General features: G+C 39.1%; 1 protein-coding gene across 4 annotated transcripts in view; it reads right to left on the bottom strand.

Moving 5' to 3' along the window:
• The window catches only part of PCDH11X (protocadherin 11 X-linked), a 501,886-nt gene that overhangs the window by 363,930 nt on the left and 113,216 nt on the right, over positions 1-24,740 (bottom strand). For all 4 annotated transcript variants that reach the window (XM_072818012.1, XM_072818009.1, XM_072818008.1 and 1 more), the window contains exon 3: positions 5,345-7,861. In XM_072818012.1, the coding sequence (XP_072674113.1) occupies positions 5,345-7,861 (2,517 nt within the window). The remainder of the gene's footprint in view (positions 1-5,344; positions 7,862-24,740) is intronic.

Here is a 24,740-nt window from a genome sequence, read left to right on the forward strand (position 1 = left end):
AAATTACAGAATGGGAGAAGATCTTTGCAAATGACATGCCAGATATAGGACTAGTATCCAAGATCTATAAAGAACTTATTCAACTCAACACCAAAGAAACAAACAATCCAATCATGAAGTGGGCAAAAGACATGAACAGAAATCTCACAGAGGAAGACATAGACACGGCCAACATGCACATGAGAAAATGCTCTGCATCACTTGCCATCAGGGAAATACAAAACAAAGCCACAATGAGATACCACCTCACACCAGTGAGAATGGGGAAAATTAACAAGGCAGGAAACCACAAATGATGGAGAGGATGCGGAGAAAAGGGAACCCTCTTACACTGTTGGTAGGAATGTGAACTGGTGCAGCCACTCTGGAAAACTGTGTGGAGGTTCCTCAAAGAGTTAAAAATATATCTGCCCTACACCCAGCAATTGCACTGTTGGGGATTTACCCCAAAGATACAGATGCAATGAAACACCGGGACACCTGCACCCCAATGTTTATAGCAGCAATGTCCACAATAGCCAAACTGTGGATGGAGCCTCGGTGTCCATCGAAAGATGAATGGATAAAGAAGATGTGATTTATGTATACAGTGGAATATTACTCAGCCATTAGAAACGACAAATACCCACCATTTGCTTCAACGGGATGGAAGTGGAGGGTATTACGCTGAGTGAAGTAAGTCAATGGGAGTAGGACAAACAGTGTCTTTTCTCATTCATTTGGGGAATATAAATAATAGTGAAAGGGCATATAAGGGAAGAAATGTGTGGGAAATATCAGAAAGGGAGACAGAACATAAAGACTCCTAACTCGGGAAACAAACTAGCAGTGGTGGAAGGGGAGGAGGGCGGGGAGGGGGGGTGAATGGGTGATGGGCACTGAGGGGGGCACTTGACGGGATGAGCATTGGGTGTTATTCTGTATGTTGGTAAATTGAACACCAATAAAAAATAAATTTATTATAAAAAAAATAATTGGAAAAAAAATAAAATGAATTCAGACTGCTCCTTTAAAAAATATAAATAAATAAATCCTTGTTTCTCCTCTCATATGATTCAAGCTATATCAGGGAGTATAAAGAACTTTAAATTCTCCTTTTAATAGATAAAAATAGAAAGAACTTCATTTTCAGTATTTTTAGGATAAGTAAATATGATTACAACAAAAATAATTTTTTAATAATTATAGCAGAAGAACATGATTGCCATCTACATAAAAACCAATAAGAACATTTTATATTATCCAACTTTTAAGCATACTGGCAGGTACTTATAATTACTTTCCCAACAATGCCATATTAGTAAATCTTTTCAGAAAAAAAATTACTAAAGTGTTTCTTTGTGGTTGTTCTTTGTTTATGGTCTTAAAAAAAAATCTCTTACCCTGGATACCTTTCAGAGGGTAGCTAGGGTACTTCAGCTTCATTTTCAAACTCCCAGAGATGATGTTTAAATTCTTCAGCAATCTGAGATGGCAAGTAATTCTATGCTGGATGATTGATATATTAACTATAAGTTTGTACAAGACGGCATTGCATTATATTGCAATTGTTGGCATTTAGCGTAAGTAAATGGATAAAAAGCATGATGAAACTCTTTTATTACACTGCACTGTTTCTTCCACAAATTATAAATTTTTATGGCAAAATTATAGCTAAAAGAAGCATAAGGTTTATTGCAACATCATTTTTATCGTGTTTCTTTGTTTTTGTTTTGTTGCTTGCCTTTATAATGGGAAATTCAGGTTACAAAAGCAATGATCTAGGAGGTGGGGCAAGATGGAGGAAGAGTAGGTCCCCAAGTCACATGTTCCCACCAATTTACCTAGATAACTTTCAAATCATCCCGAAAACCTACGAATTCGGTCTGAGATTTAAAGAGAGAACAGCTGGAATGCTAAAGTGAGAAGAGTTTGTGCTTCTATTAAGGTAGGTAGACAGAAGAAAATAAAGAAATAAAAACGCAACCAAGGGGGAGGGGCCGTGAGGAGCTGGAAGAAGACCCCACGGAGAGTGCCCCGTGGACAGGAAAGCGCAGTCCCAGAGAAGCAGAAACTTTACCAATCTTCCCCACGGAAAGGCGCTCACAAGGAACTCGGGCAGGAACCCAAGAGGGGCAGGGATGTCCTCAGGCTCCCAGGGACACTAACAGAGGACCTGTGCCCTGGGGTAGAGAGCACCACACACCTGGGTCGAGGTCCCTAAAGGGCTGTAGGGAGCCCCCTTTGGGGCTTCTGGAGCAGCTCAGGCAGCGGCTCGGCCAGCGGCTCCGGGTGGAGGGGGCTAGCGGCACCTGGAGCGTGATTCCAGGCATGCAGGCCCCAGATCCCAGCGCACCAGGGGACACAGCCCAAGATCTGGTGCTTCCCCCTGGACAGAGGGAGGCCAGGAGGACACAGTGAAGCAAGGAGGCTCCTACCGCGGGACCCGAGGTCTTCAGATCAGCACCCCTCCCCCCCAGCATCTAGACCCCTGCAGACTGGGAGCCTCAGTAGTTACTGCAGGGGCTGACTCAAGAGCTGGAGAGCTGGCTGCCACGACTGCTGTTGTTCCTTCTGGTGTCACCTTGTACCTGGGACTGAGCAGGGGCCTCACAGGATAAACAACTCCCACTGAGCCGTGCAACTGGCAGGGGGCTGGGCAACTCCCCCAGGTGCACACACCTGAGAATCAACACAGCAGGCCCCTCCCCTAAAGACCAGCTTGAAGGAGAGGGGAAAAGCAAGTTATTGACCAAGCAGCACTGGAAAGTTCCAGGGGAAGTCAAGGGATTTACAGTATATAGAATCAGAGGACACCCCTCCTTTTTTTTGTTTTCTGTTTGTTACCTGGCCCCCCATTTTTTCTCTTTTTCTCCTTTTTCCAGTACTTGTTTTTGGCCACTCTGCACTGAGCAAAATGACTAGAAGGAAAAACTCACGACAAAAGAAAGAATCAGAAACAGTACTCTTTCCCACAGAGTTACAAAATTTGGATTACAATTCTATGTCAGAAAACCAATTCAGAAGCACAATTATGAAGAAAAAATAAAAATAAAGAAAAAGTTAAAAAAATTGTGGCTCTAGAAAAAAGCATAAAGGATTCATGAAACTTCATTACTGCAGAACTTAAATCTAATCAGGACAAACTTAAAAATCAATTAAATGAGATGCAATCCAAACTGGAGGTCCTAACAATGAGGATTAACAAGGTAGAAGAACAAGTGAATGACATAGAAGACAAGTTGATGGCAAGGAAGGAAGCTGAGAAAAAAAAAGAGAAACAATTAAAAGACCATGAGGATAGGTTAAGGGAAATAAATGACAGCCTCAGAAGGAAAAAAATTAGAAAATGATAGCACCTTTATGAATTATTAAATATAAACAAAAACAAAACTTGAGGAAATGTTAGGCATCTATTTTGTTTGTCACTCATCTGAAATCCACCCAGATGGGACTCACTTGAACTATAGAAGTAAATACTATGTTGTAAACTCATTCGAAGCATAACAGGACTCTGTACAGAGGATAGGGTTCTATTTTTACTGTCTGCAATAGCATAATTAAGGACCTATTGTAACAAAAGTGCACCCACAATAGGAGTAGTATCTTACCTTCACTGTGTGATTAAGAAAGGTTAATGTTTAAATAAGTTTTTTTTTTAATTTTTATTTATTTATGATAGTCACACACACACACACAGAGAGAGAGAGGCAGAGACACAGGCAGAGGGAGAAGCAGGCTCCATGCACCGGGAGCCCGACGTGGGATTCGATCCCGGGTCTCCAGGATCGCGCCCTGGGCCAAAGGCAGGTGCCAAACCGCTGCGCCACCCAGGGATCTCAGAAAGGTTAATGTTATTGTATAAATTAACTATGCATATTCTCAAATGACCTCAATTCTTTTTTTTTATGACCTCAATTCTTAAAATCATTTCCTAAATTATGGTAAAATTTCATTGTTATTTTGAATTCTGACACACTTCTTTAATATCACTAACTTTGGTGAAAAGATACTCATTTTGACTTTCATATTACAACCATTTTATCAAGCCCAAGTAGGTTTTCTTTTTTTTTTTTTTTTTTATTTATGATAGTCACAGAGAGAGAGAGAGAGAGGCAGAGACACAAGCAGAGGGAGAAGCAGGCTCCATGCACCGGGAGCCTGACATGGGATTCGATCCCGGGTCTCCAGGATCGCGCCCTGCACCAAAGACAGGCGCCAAACCGCTGCGCCACCCAGGGATCCCCCAAGTAGGTTTTCAAAAGTTTTTATTCACTGAAATTGAGATGAAGACCTTTTTAAAAAGTAACATAGACAAAATAATAAAATCAACATGTAATATGATTTCCAGAGACAAGATGTAGATAAATTTTATTGCCTGATTTTATTTAAGGAGTGATCTTACTTAACTCATTCAATTTACTTACGAATTTCTAGAGAAATTTGTGATAATTTCTCCACAGAATACAGATAAAAATCACTGTATAAGCTCTTCTTTTCATAAGTTTGTTGGGTTTTAAATTATTATACATAGATTTCTTGGGCTTAATATGCCCATAATTTCCTTCAGGCCCATTAAAGAAAATAAACATATTTCATTTTCCAAAACTCATTATCTTTTAAGAATGTCTCCTGGAGGGCTTTCAATACCTTGCACAAATATGCAAATACTTATATGGATGTCCAAAATAGAGATCTCATATATATTTCATGTTCTGGCTTGAAGATGAGAATGAGTAGCATACCTTTATTTTTCTAATCCTTGTTACATTGTGTAAATAAGGATTTTATGAAAAAAGAATAATGGTGGGTTCCTAATCTAAAAATAACATTCTCTTTTCATTGTGGGAGTTTGGGAGCATAGTGGGTAGGGAGGACATACTGATGCTATTTTATTTTGTTGACCAAACATAGATTTTTCCCAAGTGAAACTGGGAATCTCAACACCCTTAAGCATCAGGACCTTCTTTCAGATTCTAAAAAGCTTTACTGTGATGTATCTAGCCCTGACTGTTCTGATCTTCATGCACCTGGTGATACTAAGGACAGTGCCTGGACATTTATTTTAGTGTTTTTCTAGTATATTCTCTAGCAAGAAGTGTCATACTTCCATCTGCAGACAATATTTCCCTTATTATAATCATAACTTTGCACCCAATCTTCCTACCATCAGGAGTTGCCTTACTCTGATTTTCTACCAAACTCAAAATGAAACCATACACCTATTTGGATACTTCTGCAGAATATAATCATTTTGATTGTTGGAGTAAATACAATAGATTCTGTAAATTTCTACTTCAACTGAAAGTAATTTTTAAAAATAAATTAAAGTTACAAAGATTAGTTAGGAACTTGAATTACCTACCAGTCTTGTGTGTACAGACACAGGAGTTTTGAAAGTTGTCACTGAATAGCTGCAGTCAGAAACACTGTAAGGATCAGAACTGCTGGAGGAACACTTGGAGATGGAATCACAGGCCACAAAGGTGTTATCAAGAGGCAGTTCCTGGATGATGTGGTGTTTTGAATTCAGGGGAGTTTCAGGCTGGATCTGGAAGGCAGGCTGTGGAGAGGCTGACTTATAGTGCCTGGCCAAATCAGGGCTGTCAGGCTTGAAGGTAGTAGGTATAGTGCCCCAGTTGTACTTGCACATGGTTTGTTCTTCCAGCTCAATGGGAATGTCTAGTGTGACAGTGTTTCCATCATTGTCAGCATCATTTGCCTTAGTTTCTTCAATAGTGACAAAGTTAAGCAATAAGTTCTTAGGGGTATGCTTTTTCTTCTTCTTCTTTTTCGTCTTCTTTTTCTTCTTCTTCATCACCATCATTATCATCTGCCTGTTTTCTGGGTTTGGAGTAACCCATTCAGAACTTTGCTTGTTTTTCTGAGCAGCCTTAAGGTGCGGTGATTGGCGGCATCTTACTATAGCAGTAATGAAAATAACAAGGATGACAGTTATGGTGCCAGCAATAATAGCAACCATGATCTTGACATAGTCACTGGTTGATGAGGATGCATCAGTTGTCCCAATCTTTGGGGCCACTGGTGCTTCGATGTTTTTGTACACCAATTCATGAATCCATGTAGCATTGGTCACTGACTCATTCACAAATAGATTAACAGTTACAACATTGAAGAGAGATTCAGGTTGTCCTAAGTCCTTAGCTTTAATTATCAGTCTGTGTAATCCAAGGTCTGTAACAACACATTTCTCCTTCAGTGTAATGTTGCCTGTTGTTTGGTCAATTATAAACAGACTTTTTGTGTTTCCCCCTACAATGCTGTAATGAAGCTCTGCATTCATTCCAGTGTCGTTGTCAACAGCAAATACTGTAAAGACCACAGTGCCTGGATTAGTGGATGGTAGAACCAATTCATAGGAGTTGTTGGAAGAAGGGACAATGAAAACTGGTTTGTTGTCATTGACATCAACCACATTTATGGTCACTTTGGCAGTTGAAGAATGTGATATCTTACCACCATCTTCAGCCTTTACATAGAAAGTATAACGTTCTTGTTTTTCTCTGTCAAATGAGATATTTGGTTGGATGACACCAGTCTGTGGATCAATGGTGAATTCATCATTCAAATCTAAAATGGAGAGAGTGACTACAGAATTTTCTCCATAATCTGGATCAGTTACAGTGATTAGTCCTACTGTGCCATGTCTTGGAAGGTTTTCTGGGACATAGAAGTTGTACTCATTGTGAGTAAAAATTGGACTGTTGTCATTCTGATCAAGAATGGTTACTGAGACTGTGGCATTGGTTATTAAGGATGGCATCCCCTTATCTTTTGCCAGAACTGTGAAGGAATACTTTTCCTGTTTCTCTCTATCCAGTTTCTTCACTACAGTCAGAATGCCTGTATGATGATCCAGGTTGAATTCAGATGGAGCATCAACACCTAGCAGATAATTTATCTCCGCATTATGTCCACTGTCTGCATCCATTGCACTTATTTCTGTCAACTTGGTGCCAGGAGAGTTATTCTCAAGAAGAGAAAGACTTATGAGAGGCTGGGTGAAAACAGGAGCATTGTCATTTTCATCTTTCACTTTAACAAGGAGCACGGATGATTGATTCAGAGGAGGTTTGCCAACATCTGCAGCTAGTAATTTAATTGCATATTCTCTTGTGGACTCATAGTCAAGATATGCAGCAGTCTCCAGGAGAAACTGATTACTGAATACTGGCCTTAATCTGAAAGGGACTTCATGATCTGTGAAGCATGTCACCATGCCATTATGGTCAGCATCTTTATCTGTCACGGTTATGAGAGCAATTTTGGTGTTGAGTGGAGCATTTTCTGAAAGAACCACAGTGCCATTGATTGGATTAATGATGTATCTTATGTCAATTGACGGAGCATTATCATTGATATCTGTAACATTTACTAGAACCATTGCTTTTGCTGGTATCAATCCACCATCACTTGCCAAAATCAGTAACTTGTGGTTTGGTGATGCCTCCCTATCCAGTGGTTCTTGGATTGTGATAAGTCCAGTGGTGGTGTTGAGGTGAAATAGCCTCTTAGCGATGTTGGAGACTAGGTTGCTGAAATAGAATTGAATCTTGGCATTTTCACCTATGTCGGCATCTGTGGCATGAAGCTGTGTCACTGAAGTACCTACAGGAGCATTTTCTGGTATATTGACTTCAATCTCATCCTCTTTGAAGACTGGACAGTTGTCATTTGTGTCAGCAACACTTATTTGCAAAATAGCAGTACTGGATCTTTGAGGAAAACCACCATCTTCAACCTTTACTTTCATTACATATGTATCCTTTTCTTCCCTGTCTAACTCCTTTTGAACAATCAGCTGTGGCATCTTGTCTCCTTCTGGTGTTTCAATGACATCAAGCCCAAAAGTACTTTGACCCTAGAAAACATACAATGAAACATATTTTAACCTATGTAATAAGACCAATTTTCAATTTATTGAAGTCATGTAACATAGGATCAGCTCAGAAATAGGTGCCAGAAGACTTAAGTTCTAAGTCTCAATTCTGTCTGTAGTATTGTGACCACAAGCAAGTTGCTTAACATCTCCAAGCATTTGTAAAATTAGAGACTTGTGCTATAAGATGTTCTGAGAGCTTTTCAGTTCATAGCATTTTATGGTAATAAATGTAAGTCAGTTATGTAAAGTATTGAAGTCTACAAAAGGAAAAAGTATAAAAAGTTATTGGTATTTCACATAGTGAATGAAATTATATGTGAATTAACCATGGTTACTCCAAATGAATGGAAATATTTTACTGTAGATTTCAGTTGCCTAGGATGCTTTTTCACCACCAGAAGTAACAATCAAGTATAAAGATATCCATCCAAGACAAGAACATACATCTGAAAATATGAGTAAAGCCTCTGATGGTGGGAGAAAATACACAAACTCTGATAAGAATAAAACTTTGTGTAAAATACACAGAATTTCTATTTTTTATATAGAAACAGGTGTTAAAAATGAAATTTTCTTGGAAATTAACAATGCAATATTATTTAACTTTATTGTTATTTTTTAAAAATGAGCAAACACAATAGACTGAAAATCACATGTTAAAATGTCAAATCGGAAAATATAGCTTGGAAAAGTACCAATTTTCTTTTCATGTCCATGGAGTCAGATTGTGGGGATCTTTAAAAAAGTCTTCTTTGGTTCTAGCTTCCATTTAAATCTCCAAGGAGGAAGTGCAATTCATATAAAATTGTAAAATATTTAACATGCATGGGCTATCTTAAGTGCTGCTTATCAGCACACAAAGGGTCTCATATTACTTTTTAAAGATTTTACTTATTTATTTTGACAGAAAGAGAGAAAAAGAGAGCAGGGAAAGTGGCAGAGGCAAAGGGAGAAGATCTCAAGCAGACTCCATGCTGAGCATGGAACCCAAAATGGGACTCAATCTCATGACTCTGAGATCATGACCTGAGCCAAGATCAAGAGTCTCATGCTTAGTTGACTGAGCCACCTAGACACCCCAAGGGTCTCATAATTTTAACAAGTCTTTTAAATAGTCATATATCCTAATTTTGATAAAGTCCAATTTATCAAAAAAATTAAATCTCTTCCTTGAAGTACAATAGGATGAAACTTACAAAGATAGTTGTTTTGCTGACTGATTAGTATTGCTGATTGCCTCTCACAGGCAGTCTTATCCAGTTATCTGTAACCTTTTGACAGAAATGAATGAGATTAAAAGGTACTGGAGGATGTGAAAAAATTATCAGAAGAGTACCTTAAGATTCCTATTACATGGGTGATTTATAAATCTTTACACACACACCCCCACTTTATTTATTTATTTATTTATTTATTTATTTATTTATTTATTTATATTAAAGGTTTATTTATTTGAGAGGGATAGCACAGATGGAGAGTGAGGAGAAGCAGACTACCTGCTGAGCAGAGTCGAATGTGGGGCTCTCTCCCAGGACCCTGAGATTGTGACCTGAGCCTAAGGTGGACACTTAACTGACTGAGCCACGCAGGTGCCCTAACCTGCTATATTTTTAAATTATTCATAGATTTGTTTAACACAAAAGTTACTGGCATGTGGCAGGGATCAGTTATTGGTCTCTCATTTATGTGCTCTGCATTTAAAAACAAGTTAACATCTGAGGGAGTATTTTTTTTCACAGTTTTATCATAGCAATTTCTAAAACATGATCCTAAATGTTAGAAACAAATAACTGATATTCAGTTAATAGGGGTCACTAAACTATATGGTGAGATTATATGGTTATATTATAGTTTTATTTACCAAAATGTTATAATTGTGTATATATGATCTTGTACAATATTCAAATACATCTATCTGGTACCTCTTGAACCACTTGAGTGTATTTCTGCAAATTTCAGGATTTTTTTTTTGTGCTGATATTCACTTACATTTTTATTCAAATCTAGAACCATAATATACCTTGGTAGAAGAATTAGATGTTTATTATTAAATTTAAGGTGGCATTTCAGAAATAGTAAGAGTTTGGGTTCTCCTACTCTGCTGCCATCTTCCTCTCTCCTTGATCTGCTTCAATGTGAATTTTAAAAAATCATATGATGTAATCAATGTGTGTTGGGTATCTTATTTTAAATCCATACAATAGAATGAATATTTTATTAATATTTAATTCATATATACCAATTAAAATTTGCCTTTCCTTTGAATAAAGTGCTTAGCAAGGGAAACATTTTTCAAGTCAGAACTATTTAAAAGTGCAAAAGTTATTTAAAATTTGATCTAAAGGGCAGCCCTGGTGGCTCAGTGGTTTGGCGCCACCTTTAGTCCAGGACGTGATCCTGGAGACCTGGGAATGAGTCCCATGTCAGGCTCCGTGCATGGAGCCTGCTTCTCCCTCTGCCTGTGTCTCTGCCTCTCTCTCTCTCTCTCTGTCTCTCTCTCTGTGTGTGTGTGTCTCATGAATGAATAAATAAAATCTTTTTTTTAAAGAGCTGTTTAAAAAATTTATCTAAATAAACTCAGATATATTTTTTAAAGATTTTATTTATTTATTCATGATAGACACAGAGAGAGAGGCAGAGACACAGGCAGCGGGAGAAGCAGGCTCAAGGCAGGGAGCCGGACACGGTACTCGATCCCAGGACTCCAGCATCACGCCCTGGGCTGAAGGCAGACACCAAACTGCTGAGCCACCCAGGGATCCCCTAAACTCAGATATTAATGATAATTTTATTTTTGTAACTTTTTTTTTAAAGATTTTATTTATGAGAGACACACAGAGAGAGAGGCAGAGATATAGGCAGAGGGAGAAGTAGGCTCCCTGTGGGGAGCCTGATGTGGTGCTCAATACCAGGACCCTGAGATCCCTATCTGAGCCAATGACAGACGCTCAACCACTGAGCCACCCAGGTGCCCCTTTTTGTAAAGATATTTTATTTTATATATATTTTAAAGATTTTATTTATTTATTCATGAGAGACACACAGATAGAGAGAGGCAGAGACACAGGCAGAGGGAGAAGCAGGCTCCATGCAGGGAGCCCGATGTGAGATCAGGCCCTGGCTGAATGTGGCGCTAAACCACTGAGCCACCCAGGCTGCCCTGTAAAGATATTTTAAAAGGCTTTTACCAAGACCCTGAGATCATGACCTGATGCAAAATACAGAGTTGGATGATTAACCAACTGAGCTACATGGGCACCCCTAAAACAACTCTTTTTTCCTGTTAGTGATATAATAAGCTAAAGTGTCAATCTCTGGTAAAAATTTACAACTTCAGAAAAAAATGATGAAAAATAATTTTTTGTGTAAGTAAGCCAATGTGGTAAGTGGCCAGTACATTATTTATAAAATACAAAACTCTACATCTTTAAACATACATATGTACAAATAATGAAAATAGAAAACAAAATCTCACAGAAGAATACAACATATTATATGAATTGGATGAAATGCATTATATGTTGATTTTGGATTCTGATATCTTAAATGACATTGATCTCAAGTACAAGTTAAAATAAATTGTGGGGGCACCTGGGTGGCTCAGTTGATTAAGCAGCTAGATGTCGTTTTGGCTCATATCATGATAATGAGATCAAGCCCTGAGCCAGCCTCCCCGCTTAGTGGGGAGTCTGCTTAAGATTCTCTCTCTTCTTCTTCTCCCCTTGCCCATCTCCTTCACTGCCTCTTTCTCTCTAAAATAAATAAATAAATCAGAGAAAGACAAATACCATATAATTTCACTCATATGTGGAATTTAAGACACAAAACAAACATTATAGGGAAAAAGAGAGGGAGACAGGAGCAAATCAAGAAAAGACTTAAATGTAGAAAACATATTAGTGGTTACCAGAGGGGAGGTGAGTGGGGGGAGGGGTTAAATAGGTGATGGGGATTAGGGAGTGCACTTGTGATGAGCACTGGGTGTTGTATGCATTGAAACACTAAATTCTACATCTAAAACTAATATTACACTGTTATGTTAACTAACTGGAATTTAAATGAAAATTTAAAGAATAAATAAATAAATTTCCAAAGAGATTCTAAAACTGACTAACAAAGCTGTTTACTCTGTAGATCTAAGAATGTTGGGGAAAGACTAAAATTTTACTTCTGAGCTTTACTCCTACTAGACTTATTCAAACCAATCTATTTCTTTAATCAGCTTTTCTTACTCCTACTGATACATCTTTGAGCAAGATAAATGCAAAGACATGGTTTCCAATGGATAAAATCACAGAGATGTGATTTAATATTAGGGAAATAAATGTAATATTCTCAATATAAATATAATGGAAATTATAATAAATGTATTTTAATTTCATTATGCATGTCTTAGTTTGCTATAGGCTTCCAAGAACTACTGGAGAGAATAGTAACTATTTCCTAAATATTCAATATTGCAGTACCATTTAGATTTTATGTACTATTTCTAGAACATTTCTTTCAGGTTTCATTTGTAGCACTGTCAAGGGAAAGATGATAAAAAATGAATTCCATGTAAAGTGGCCTGAGCTGTTAGTCATATATTTCAAAATAATCTTGAAATCACCATGTTCTTCCTTACTTTGAAGTTATATTAGGGAAAGGAGAGTCATGTATTTAAGAAAATATCAGCTATCTTTGAAAGAAATAAACTTACATTAAAATATTAATAGCAGTGTTATTAATTTTGGCAAAGCCATGCACAGGGTTTAAGATATCACACACTTTTAATATTATCTATTGAAATTTAGCAAAGTCTCCTTATTAGAATAGTGATAGCTGTACCATAAGGTTCTTCTTCTTATTTAAATTTCTTTTTCTCTACTTCATTGAATTACAACACTAGGAACAATTTGTTTCTTTTTCCTCTTTGATAAAATGCAGGCAGTCAGTGAAAGGAAAAAAATAATAATTGACAGTATGAAAAATAAGAATATCTATAAAAATCACTCAAGGGTTTCACAAAATAAAAGGATGTAGAACATGACACTATATACCTAAAACATGGGGAGGAGAGGAGTAAAGAATGAGTTCAAACTTAAGCGATCACACCTTAGGCCACAAAACAAGTCTGAATGAATTAAAAGAGACCGAAGTCATACTATGCATCTTTAGTAACCACAATGCTATGAAACTAGAAATCAACCTCAAGAAAAAATATGAAGAAAACAAATATATGAGAACTAAATACCATGTTACTAAACACTGAATGTGTCAATGAGAAATGAAACAAGAAATAAAATAGTACATGGAAACAACTAAAAATAAAAACACAACCATCTAAGACCTCTGGGTCATAACAAAAGCAGTTCTAAGAGTGTAGTTTATGGTAATACAAGCCTATCTCCAGAATCAAGAAAAATCTCATATAAACAACCTAACTTTACACTTAAAGGAGCTAGAAAAATAACAATGAACAAAACACAAATCCAGCAGAAGGAAGGAAATAACAAAGGTTAAAGCAAAAATAGAGGGGAGAGGAGTTGTGATGGCAGAGTAGTAGGAGGACCCTATGCTTGCCTCTTCCCTTGAACACAGCTAGACACATATAAAATCATTCTGAACATTCAGGAAATTGATCTGAGGACTGAGAGAACAAAAAGCCAAACTAAAGGGAGAAAGAGGCCACATTATTTAAAATAGGAGGTGCAGAGATGTGATTTGGGGGAGGAAAGAATCACCAGTGCTGGTGGGGGAACATGAGGGAAAGAAGAGAGAGTGCAAGGCACAGGGAATTGCGCAAGAAAAGCACTCCCCAAAACCATTGATGAGAAAATCAAAGAGGCTGGTAATTGCAAGATTTTACAAGCAGCAGAGCTCAAAGTAAAGAAGTTTTAGAAGTCTGCACCAAGGAGATCCCTAGCTGGCTCAGCAGTTTAGCGCTGCCTTTGGCCCAGGGTGTGGCCCTAGAGACCCAGGATCGAGTCCCACGTCAGGCTCCCTGCATGGGGCCTGCTTCTCGCTCTGCCTGTGTCTCTGCCTCTCTCTCTCTCTGTGTTTCTGATGAATAAATAAATAAAATCTTTAAAAAAAGAAGTCTGCACCAACACCAGGGTGGAGCCTGGTGGGCATAGACTGGGTGAGACAGTTTTCTTTCTTGGAGTGAATTTGGGAAAGGTGGCACTGCCTGTCAGGGTACAAAAGAGACAGCAGTCACCATTGAGCTGCCCTGTTTGCTAACATAGGACGAGAGGCAGCTGCATAGGGCACCTAACCTGGATGCCAGCTCGTTGCTGCACTTTACCATAAACTTCAAGCCCCTATATGTATGTGCAGCTGTCCTTCTGGGACAAATCAGTACCAAACACAGCATGGCAAGACCTTCCCCCAGAGGATTAGCATGCATCCTTGCCATACTGCTTCCATAAAATTTGGAGTTTTGAAACCCAGCCAGCAAGCCTGAGATAAAACACAGGTGCACTGCTCAGGCAGATGGGCAGATGGTCCAGAGACAGACAGGATGAAGGCAGGGATCTGAGGAAAGCCTGGAATAAATGACAAGAGATTGTACAATCTTTTGGGAGAGCTTTCTATACAGCAGCAGCTTCCAACTTGCCTCTCCAGGTATAAGACAACAGGCTGACACCATTTTTACTCCTGCCCATCAGCACAGACATACTTCAGTGAGCAGGAGAGCACCCACAATGGAAGCTTGAGCTACTTACAGCAAACCCTACCCCAGTGCTCAGCAGGTTCTGTTTCACAAGGGCAAGTGTGCCTGAGAGTCAGAGCAGCAGTTGGCTGCTCCCCCAAGACCAGCAGAATCCACCTGCACTTTTATGTCTACTCACCATAGAGTACTGCAAAGCTTCAACTCTAGGGGAAATAAGATCTAGACTCTTTTACCAAGCAAACCAGAGCACACCCAGTTAAAACTCATGACACAGTGGACAAGGTCCAAACACTTCCCAGTGTAGGCAAAGAGAACCTCTGCTGAGGACTGACCTGAGGGAAAGAGCAGCCACACAACACCAGAGTGCACACAACATATACCAGAAACACTTCCTGAAGTTCCAGGCTGTTATGTCTTAAAATAATAGCCATTACACTCAAGAGCAGGAACATAACAGACTTTTTTTTTCATAACAGACTTTCTTAAGAGAAGACAGACACCTAGACAAAATACCAACAAGGAGTAATTAATCCCAAAAGAAAGAACAAGGAAAGGTCACAGCTAGGGATCCATATAAGTACGATGCCTGGATTAGAATTTAACACAATAATCATAAGGATAGTGCTTGGGCTTGAGAAAAGCATAGGAGACACCAGGGAGTTCCTTACCACAAAGACAAAACGCTTAAAACTAGGCCAGCCAAAATAAAAAAGGCTATAACCAAGATGCAAAACTGGTTGTAATGATCAAAAGGATGGAAAAAACAGAGGAACAAATAAGTGATATGGAAAATAATAAAAAGAAGAGGGAAAGGACAATATTGGAATAGAATATAGAATTAGGGAAATCAGTGACTACATAAAGTGTAATAATATTCATATCATAGGAGTCCCAGAATTATAAGGCAGGAAAAAGGGGGCAGAAGGTTTAGTTGAGGAAATTGTAGCTGAAAACTTCCCTAATCAGGGAAGGGAAACAACCATTCAAATCCAGGAGGCACAGAGAACTTCCATCAAAATCAACAACAGCAGACCAACACCAACACATATCTTAGTAAAATTTGCAAAATACAGAGATAAGTAAAGAATATTGAATAGAGCAAAGGAAAATAAATCCCCAACCTACAAAGGAAGACAAATAATGTTAGCAGCAGATATCTCCAAGGAAACTTTGTAGGCCAGAAGAAAGTAGCAAGATATATTCAACATGCTGAATGGGGGAAAAATGCAGCAGAGAATACTTTATAGAGAAAGGCTGTCATTAAGAATAGAAGGGAAGAGAACACATTTCCTAAACAAAAACTAAATGACTTCATGATCACTAAACCAGCCCTGCAAGAAATTTTAAGGGAGACTCTTGAGTAAGGAAGAAAAGACCAAAAGTAACAAAGAATAGAAGGGACCAGAGAACATCACCAGTAACACCAACTCTATAGGCAATACAATGGCACTAAATTAATATCTATCAAAAATCACCCTGAATGTAAATGAACTAAGTGTTCCAATCAAAAGATATAGGGTATCAGACTGGATAAAAAAAGAAGAATCTGTATACTGCATATAAAGACTTATTTTAGACATAAAGTTACCTGCAGATTGAAAGGGAGAGGCTGGAGAATCATCTAATATGTTAATGGACATTAAAAGAAAGCCAGATTAGCCATACTTATCAGAAAAACTAGAATTTGAACCTGACTGTAACAAGAGATGAAGAAGGACACTGTATCATAACAAAGAGGTACATCCAACAAGAAGATCTAATAATTGAATATATTTATACCTCCAATTTGGGAGCAATCAAATATATAAATCAGTTAATAGCTAACATAGAGAAAATCACTGATAAAAATACAATAGCAGTAGGGGCCTTTAACTCTCACTTACATAAATGGATAGATCATCTAAGTAGAAAATCAACAAGAAAACAGTGGCTTTGAATGAACCCTGGACCAGATGAATTTCATAGATATATTCAGAACATTTCTTCCTAAAGCAACAGAATATACATTCTTTTCAAATGCAAATGGAGTGAGGCAGGGCAAGATGGCAGAAGAGTACAGTCCCCAAGTCACCTGTTCCCACCAAATTACCTAGATAACCTTTAAATAATCCTGAAAATCTACAAATTCGGCCTGAGATTTAAAGAGAGAACAGCTGGAACGCTATAGTGAGAAGAGTTCACGCTTCTATCACGGTAGGAAGACGAGGAAAAAAGAAATAAAGAAATCAAAGGCATCCAAGGGGGAGGGGCACCACGAGGAGCTGGGCTAAGACCTGTGATTGACCCTAGGACAGGAAAGCCCAGACTTGGAGAAGCAGGGGTTTCACCAATATTCCCGGAAGGAAAGGCGATCACAGGGAATGGGAGCAGGATCCCAGTAGAGGCAGGGAAGCCCTCAGGCTCCCTGGGACACTAACAGAGGAACTGCACTCCGAGGAGAGCGCGCCACACCCCACGGCCAAGCTCCCTAAAGGTCTGAAGCACGCCCGGCTGTACCGGGAACACCTCGGGGGCAGCTCCCAGCGGAGGCTCTGAACAGAGGGGGCTGTGCGACCGGGAGCGCAATTCCAACAGCACAGGCCCGAGTGCCCAGGGTGCCAGGGACAGAGCCCAAGATCCGGCGCTCCCCCCCGGGACAGGCAGAGGCCGGGAAGGCACAGGACAGCAAGGACGCACCAGCTGCCAGGTGGCAAGAACTGAGCGGATCAGCGGCCCCCGCCCCCGGAGCATCCAGGCACCTGCACTGAAAGCTCCAGTAGTTACTGCAGGAGCTGACTCAAGGGCTGGAGAGCTGGCCACTGCCACTGTTGTTGTTCCTCCTGGGACCTCACAGGATAAACAACCTCCACTGAACTTCACAGTGGCCTCACAGGAAAAACAGGTTAAACAACTTTCACTAAGCCTTGCACTAGGCAGGAGGCTGAGCAGCTCCCCCAAGTGCTGAAACCTGAGAATCAGCACAGCAGGCCCCTCCCCCACAAGACCAGCTAGATGGACAGGGGAAAAACAAATTACTGACCAAGCAGCACTGGAAAGTTCCAGGGGAAGTCGAGGGATTTACAGTATACAGAATCAGAGGATACTCCTCCTTATTTTTTGTTTTTTGTTTTGTTTGCTTCCCCCACCGTTTTTTTCTTTTCTTCTTTTTTTCTTCTTCCTTTTTTTCCTTTTTTCTTTCTTTTTCTTTTCTTCTTTCTCTTCTCTCTTTTTCTCCTTTTCCCAATACAACTTGTTTTTGGCCACTCTGCACTGAGCAAAATGACTAGAAGGAAAAACTCACCTCAAAAGAAAGAATCAGAAACAGTCCCCCGCCCACAGTTACAAAATTTGGATTACAATTCAATGTCAGAAAGCCAATTCAGAAGTACTATTATGAAGCTACTGGTGGCTCTAGAAAAAAGCATAAAGGACTCAAGAGACTTCATGACTGCAGAAATTAGATCTAATCAGGCAGAAATTAAAAATCAATTAAATGAGAGCCAATTCAAACTAGAGGTACTAACGACAAGGGTTAATGAGGTAGAAGAACGGGTGAGTGACATAGAAGACAAGTAGATGGCAAAGAGGGAAACTGAGGAAAAAAGAGACAAACAATTAAAAGATTATGAGGAATGATTACGGGAATTAAATGACAGCCTGAGGAAGAAAAACCTACGTTTAATTGGGGTTCCCGAGGGCACCAAAAGGGACAGAGGTCCAGAATATGTATTTGAACAAATCATAGCTGAAAACTTTCCTAATCTGGGAAGGGAACAGGCATTCAGATCCAGGAAATAGAGCAATCACCCCCCTAAAATCAATAAAAACTATTCAACACCTCGACATTTAATAGTGAAGCTTGCAAATTCCAAAGATAAAGAGAAGATCCTTAAAGCAGCAAGAGACAAGAAATCTCTAACTTTTATGGGGAGAAATATTAGACTAACAGCAGACCTCTCCACAGAGGCTTGCCAGGCCATAAAGGGCTGGCAGGATATATTCAGGGTCCTAAATGAGAAGAACATGCAGCCAAAATCCTTTATCCAGCATGGCTCTCATTGAGAATAGAAGGAGAGATAAAGAGTTTCCAAGATAGGCAGGAACTGAAAGAATATGTGACCAGGAAGCCAGCTCTGCAAGAAATTGTAAGGGGGTACTCTGTAAAAGAAAGAGGAAGTCCAATGGAATAATCCACAAAAACAGGGACTGAATAGGTATCATGATGACACTAAACTCATATCTTTCAATAGTAACTCTGAACGTGAATGGGCTTAATGACCCCATCAAAAGGCGCAGGGTTGGGATCCCTGGGTGGCGCAGCGGTTTAGCACCTGCCTTTGGCCCAGGGCGCGATCCTGGAGACCCGGGATCGAATCCCACATCGGGCTCCCGGTGCATGGAGCCTGCTTCTCCCTCTGCCTATGTCTCTGCCTCTCTCTCTCTCTCTCTGTGACTATCATAAATAAATAATAATAATAAAAAAAATTTAAATAAAATAAAAAAAACTGGTAATCTTTATAAAAAAAAAAGGCGCAGGGTTTAAGACTGGATAAAAGGAGGACCCATCTATTTGCTGTCTATAAGAGACTCATTTTAGACATATGGACACGTACAGCCTGAAAATAAAAGTTTTGAGAACCATGTACCATTCAAATGGTCTTAAAAAGGAAGGAGGGGGAGCCATCCTTATACCACATAAACTAAAGTTTATCCCGAAGACTGTAGTGAGAGATGAAGAGGGACACTATATCACACTTAAAGGATCTATCCAACAAGAGGACTTAACAATCATCAATATATATGCCCCAAATGTGGGAGCTGCCAAGTAGTATATCAATCAATTAATAACCAAAGTTAAGACATACTTAGATAATAATACACTTATACTTGGTGACTTCAATGTAGCACTTTCTACAATCCATAGATCTGTTAAGCACAACATCTCCAAAGATATAAAAGCTTTAAATGATACACTGAACCAGATGGATTTCAGAGATATTTACAAAATTTTACATCCAAATGAAACTGAATACACATTCTTCTCAAGTTCACATGGAACTTTCTCCAGAATAGACCACATACTGGGTCACAAATCAGGTCTTAATCAATACCAAAAGATTGGGATTGTCCCCTGCGTATTCTCAGACTATAATGCTTTGAAATTAGAACTAAATCAGAAGAAGAAGTTAGGAAGGATTTCAAACAAGTGGGGGTTAAGGACCATCCTGCTAAAAGATGAAAGGGTCAACCAGGAAATTAGAGAAGAATTAAAAAGATTCATGGAAACTAATTAGAATGAAGATACAACCATTCAAAATCTTTGGGATGCAGCAAAAGCAGTCCTGAGGGGGAAATACATCGCAATATACGCATGCATCCAAAAACTGGAAAGAACTCAAACACAAAAGCTAACCTGGCACCTAAAGGAGCTGGAGAAAAAATAGCAAATAGATCCTACACGTAACAGAAGAAGAGAGTTAATAAAGATTCAAGCATAACTCAATGAAATGGATATGAGAAGAACTGTGGAACAGATCAACAAAACCAGGAGTTGGTTCTTTGAAAGAATTAATAAGATAGATAAACCATCACCCAGCCTTATTAAAAAGAAGAGAGAAAAGACCCAAATTAATGAAATAATGAATGAGAAAGGAGAGATCACTACCAACACCAAGGAAATACAAACAATTTAAAAAATATATTACAAGCAGCTATACACCAATAAATTAGGCAATCTAGAATAAATGGACGCAATTCTGGAAAACCATAAACTACCAAAACGGGAACAGGAAGAAATAGAAAACCTGAACAGGCCAATAACCAGGGAGGAAATTGAAGCAGTCATCAAAAACCTCCCAAGATACAAAAGTCCAGGGCCAGAGGGCTTCCCTGGGGAATTCTATCAAACGTTTAAAGAAGAAAACATACATATTCTACTAAAGCTGTTCAGAAAGATAGAAAGAAATGGAATATTTCCAAACTAGTTTTGTGAGGCCAGCATCACCTTAATTCCAAAACCAGACAAAGACCCCACCAAAAAGGAGAATTATAGACCAATATCCTTGATGATCATGGATGCCAAAATTCTCAAAAGATACTAGCCAATAGGATCCAACAATACATTAAGATGATTCATCATGATCAAGTGGGATTTATCCCCAGGATGCAAGGCTGGTTCAACACCTGTAAAGCAATCAGAGTGTTTGGTCATATCAGGAAGAGAAAAAACAAGAACCATATGATCCTCTCAATAGATGGAGAGAAAGCATTTGACAAAATACAGCATCCATTCCTGATCAAAACTCTTCAGAATGCAGGGATAGAGGGAACATTCCTCTACATCTTAAAAGCCATCTATGAAAAGCCCACAGAAATATCATTCTCAATGGGGAAGCACTGGGAGCCTTTCCCCTAAGATCAGGAACAAGACAGGGATGTCCACTCTCACCACTGCCAGTCAACATAGTACTAGAAGTCCTAGCCTCTGCAATCAGAGAACTAAAAGAAATAAAAGGCATTCAAATTGGCAAAGAAGTCATCCTCTCCTTCTTCGCAAATCACATGATACTCTACTTAGAAAACCCAAAATCCTCCACCCTAAGTCTGTGAGAACTCCTACAACAATTTGGCAGTGTGGCAGGATACAAAATCAATGCCCAGAAGTCAGTGGCATGTCTATACACTAACAATGAGACTGAAGAAAGAGAAATTAGGGAGTCCATCCCATTTATAATTGCACCCAAAAGCATAAGATACCTAGGAATAAACCTAACCAAAGAGGTAAAGGATTTATGCCCTAAAAACTAGAGAACACTTCTGAAAGAAATTGAGGAAGACACAAAGAGATGGAAAAATATTCCATGCTCATGGATTGGTAGAATTAATAGTGTGAAAATGTCAATGTTACCCAGGGCAATTTAGACGTTTAATGCAATCCCTATCAAAATACCATGGACTTTCTTCAGAGAGCTGGAACAAATTATCTTAAAATTTGTGTGGAATCAGAAAAGACCCCGAATAGCCAGGGGAATATTAAAAAAGAAAACTAGAGCTGGGGCTTCACAATGCCAGATTTCAGGTTGTACTACAAAGCTGTGGTCATCAAGACTGTGGTACTGGCACAAAAACAGACAAATAGATCAATGGAACAGAATAGAGAATCCAGAAGTGGACCCTCAAGCTTTATGGTCAACTAATATTCGACAAAGGAGGAAAGACTATCCACTGGAAAAAAGGCAGTCTCTTCAATAAATGGTGCTGGGAAAATTGGACATCTACCTGCAGAAGAATGGAACTAGACCACTCTCTTGCATCATACACAAAGATAAACTCAAAATTGATTAAAGATCTAAATGTGAGTAAGATTCCATCAAAATGCTGGAGGCGAACACAGGCAACACCCGTTTTGAACTTGGCCACAGTAACTTCTTGCCAGATACATCCATGAAGGCAAGAGAAACAAAAGCAAAAGTGAACTATTGGGACTTCATCAAGATAGGAAGCTTTTGCACAGCAAAAGAAACAGTCAACAAAACTAAAAGACAACCTACAGAATGGGAGAAGATATTTGCAAATGACGTATCAGATATAGTACTAGTGTCCAAGATTTACAAAGAACTTATTAAACTCAACAGCAAAGAAACAAACAATCCAATCCTGAAATGGGCAAAAGACATGAACAGAAATCTCACAGTTAGACATAGACATGGCCAACATGCACATGAGAAAATGCTCTGCATCACTTGCCATCAGGCAAATACAAATCAAAACCACAGTGAGGTACCACCTCACACCAGTGAGAATGGGGAAAATTAGAAGGCAGGAAAGAACAAATGTTGGAGAAGATGTGGAGAAAGGGGAACCCTCTTGCACTGTTGGTGGCAATGTGAACTGGTGCAGCCACTCTGGAAAACTGTGTGGAGGTTCCTCAAAGAGTTAAAAATAGATGTGCCCTATGACCCAGCAATTGCACTGCTGGAGATTTACCCCAATGATACGGAGGCAATGAAATGCCGGGACACCTGCACCCCGATGTTTATAGCAGCAATGTCCACAATAGCCAAAGTGTGGAAGGAGCCTCGGTGTCCATTGAAAGATGAATGGATAAGGAAGATGTGGTCTATGTATACAAGGGAATATTACTCAGCCATTAGAAACGACAAATAGCCACCACGTGCTTCGACGTGGATGGAACTGGAGGATATATTTTTTTAATTTTTATTTATTTATGATAGTCACACAGAGAGAGAGAGGCAGAGACATAGGCAGAGGGAGAAGCAGGCTCCATGCACCAGGACCCCGACGTGGGATTCAATCCCGGGTCTCCAGGATCGCACCCCGGGCCAAAGGCCGGCGCTAAACCGCTGCGCCACCCAGGGACTCCCAGAACTGGAGGATATTATGCTGAGTGAAATAAGTCAATCGGAGAAGGACAAATATTATATGTTCTCATTCATTTGGGGAATATAAATAATAGTGAAAGGAAATAAAGGGGGAAAGGAGAAAAAATGAGTGGGAAATATTAGAAAGGGAGACAGAACATAAGAGACTCCTAAGTCTGGGAAACGAACTAGGGTGGTTGAAGGGGTGGTGGGCGGGGGTTGGGGGTGACTGAGTGATGGACACTGAGGGGGGCAACTGATGGGTTGAGCACTGGGTGTTATTTTGTATGTTGGTAAATTGAACACCAATAAAAAATGAATTTATTAAAAAATTAGGTAAAGAGTTACATGTAATTGGGGTGAGCCCATTCTGAATAAATGTTAATTGATCCCTGAAAAAAAAAATTCCAGTCAGTTAACATACACTGTAATATTTGTTTCAAGTGTACAATATGCTGATTCAATATTTCCATACAACAGCCAGTGCTCATCACAAGTGCACTCCTTAATCCTCATATCCTATTTCACCCATTTCCCTACCCACTCTTCTTCGGGAACCATCAGTTTGTTCTTTTTAGTTAAGGGTCTGTTTCGTGGTTTGGCTCTTTCTCTCCCTCTCTCTTTTTCTCTTTGATTGTTTATTAAACTCCACATATGAGTGAAATAAATGCAAATGGAACCTTCTCCAGAATCGATTACATATGGGTCACAAATCAGGCCTCAACAAGTATAAAAAGATTCAAATCATACCATGCATGTTTTCCAACAACAACATAATGAAACTTGAACCGATAACAAGAAAAAGATAGGAGACCACAAATACATGAAGGGTAAAGAACTGACGGAATAAATGGGTCAATCAGGAAATTAAAGAAGAAAAAAAATTAATGGAAGCAAATGCAAGTAAAAACATGACAGTCCAAAACCTTTGAGATACAGCAAGAAAAGTCATAAGAGGGAAATATATAGCAATATAGTCCTTCCTCAGGAAACAAGAAATGTCTTAAATACACAATCTATTCTTACACCTAAAGGAGCTAGAAAAGGACGAGCAAATAAAGCCTAAATCCAGTAGAAGAAGGTATGTAATAAAGATTAGAGTAGCAATGAATGATATAGAAACAAACAAAAGAAACAAAAATAAACGGTAGTACAGATCAATGAAACTAGGAGCTGGTTCTTTGAAAGAATAATACTGGGGGCACCTGGGTGGCTCAGTAATTGAGTGTCTGCCTTCAGCTCAGGTCGTTATCCCAGTGTCTTGGGATTGAGTCCCACATCAGGCTTCCTGCATGGATCCTGCTCTATGCCTCTGCCTCTGCCTCTTTCTCTGTGTCTTTCATGAATGCCTCTGCCTCTTTCTCTGTGTCTCTCATGAATGAATGAATAAAATCTTAAAAAAAAAAAAGTCTGAAAGGCGAGGTCTAAAGCTGAGTCTCCCACTTTAAAACAAAAAACAAAAACACCCCCAAAACCCAGTAAACCCCTAGTCAGACATATGAAAATAAAAAGAAAAAGGACCCAAATCAATAAAATCATGAATTAAAGAGGAGAGATTGCAACCAACAACACAGAAATACAAACACTTATAAGAGAATATTTTGAATACTTATATGCCAACAAATTGGGCAATCTGGAAGAAATGGATACATTCCCCAAAACATACAAACTATCAAAACTGCAACAGGAAGAAATAGAACATTTTAACAGAACCATAACCAGCAAAGAAATTGAATCACTAATCAGTGATCTCCCAACAAATAAAACTCAAGAGCTAGATGGCTTCCCAGGGGAATTCTACCAAATATTGGAAAAAGAGTTAATACCTGAAATGCCTGGATGG

This window comes from Canis lupus, chromosome X (genome assembly GCF_048164855.1).
Source record: "Canis lupus baileyi chromosome X, mCanLup2.hap1, whole genome shotgun sequence".
Taxonomy (NCBI): domain Eukaryota; kingdom Metazoa; phylum Chordata; class Mammalia; order Carnivora; family Canidae; genus Canis; species Canis lupus.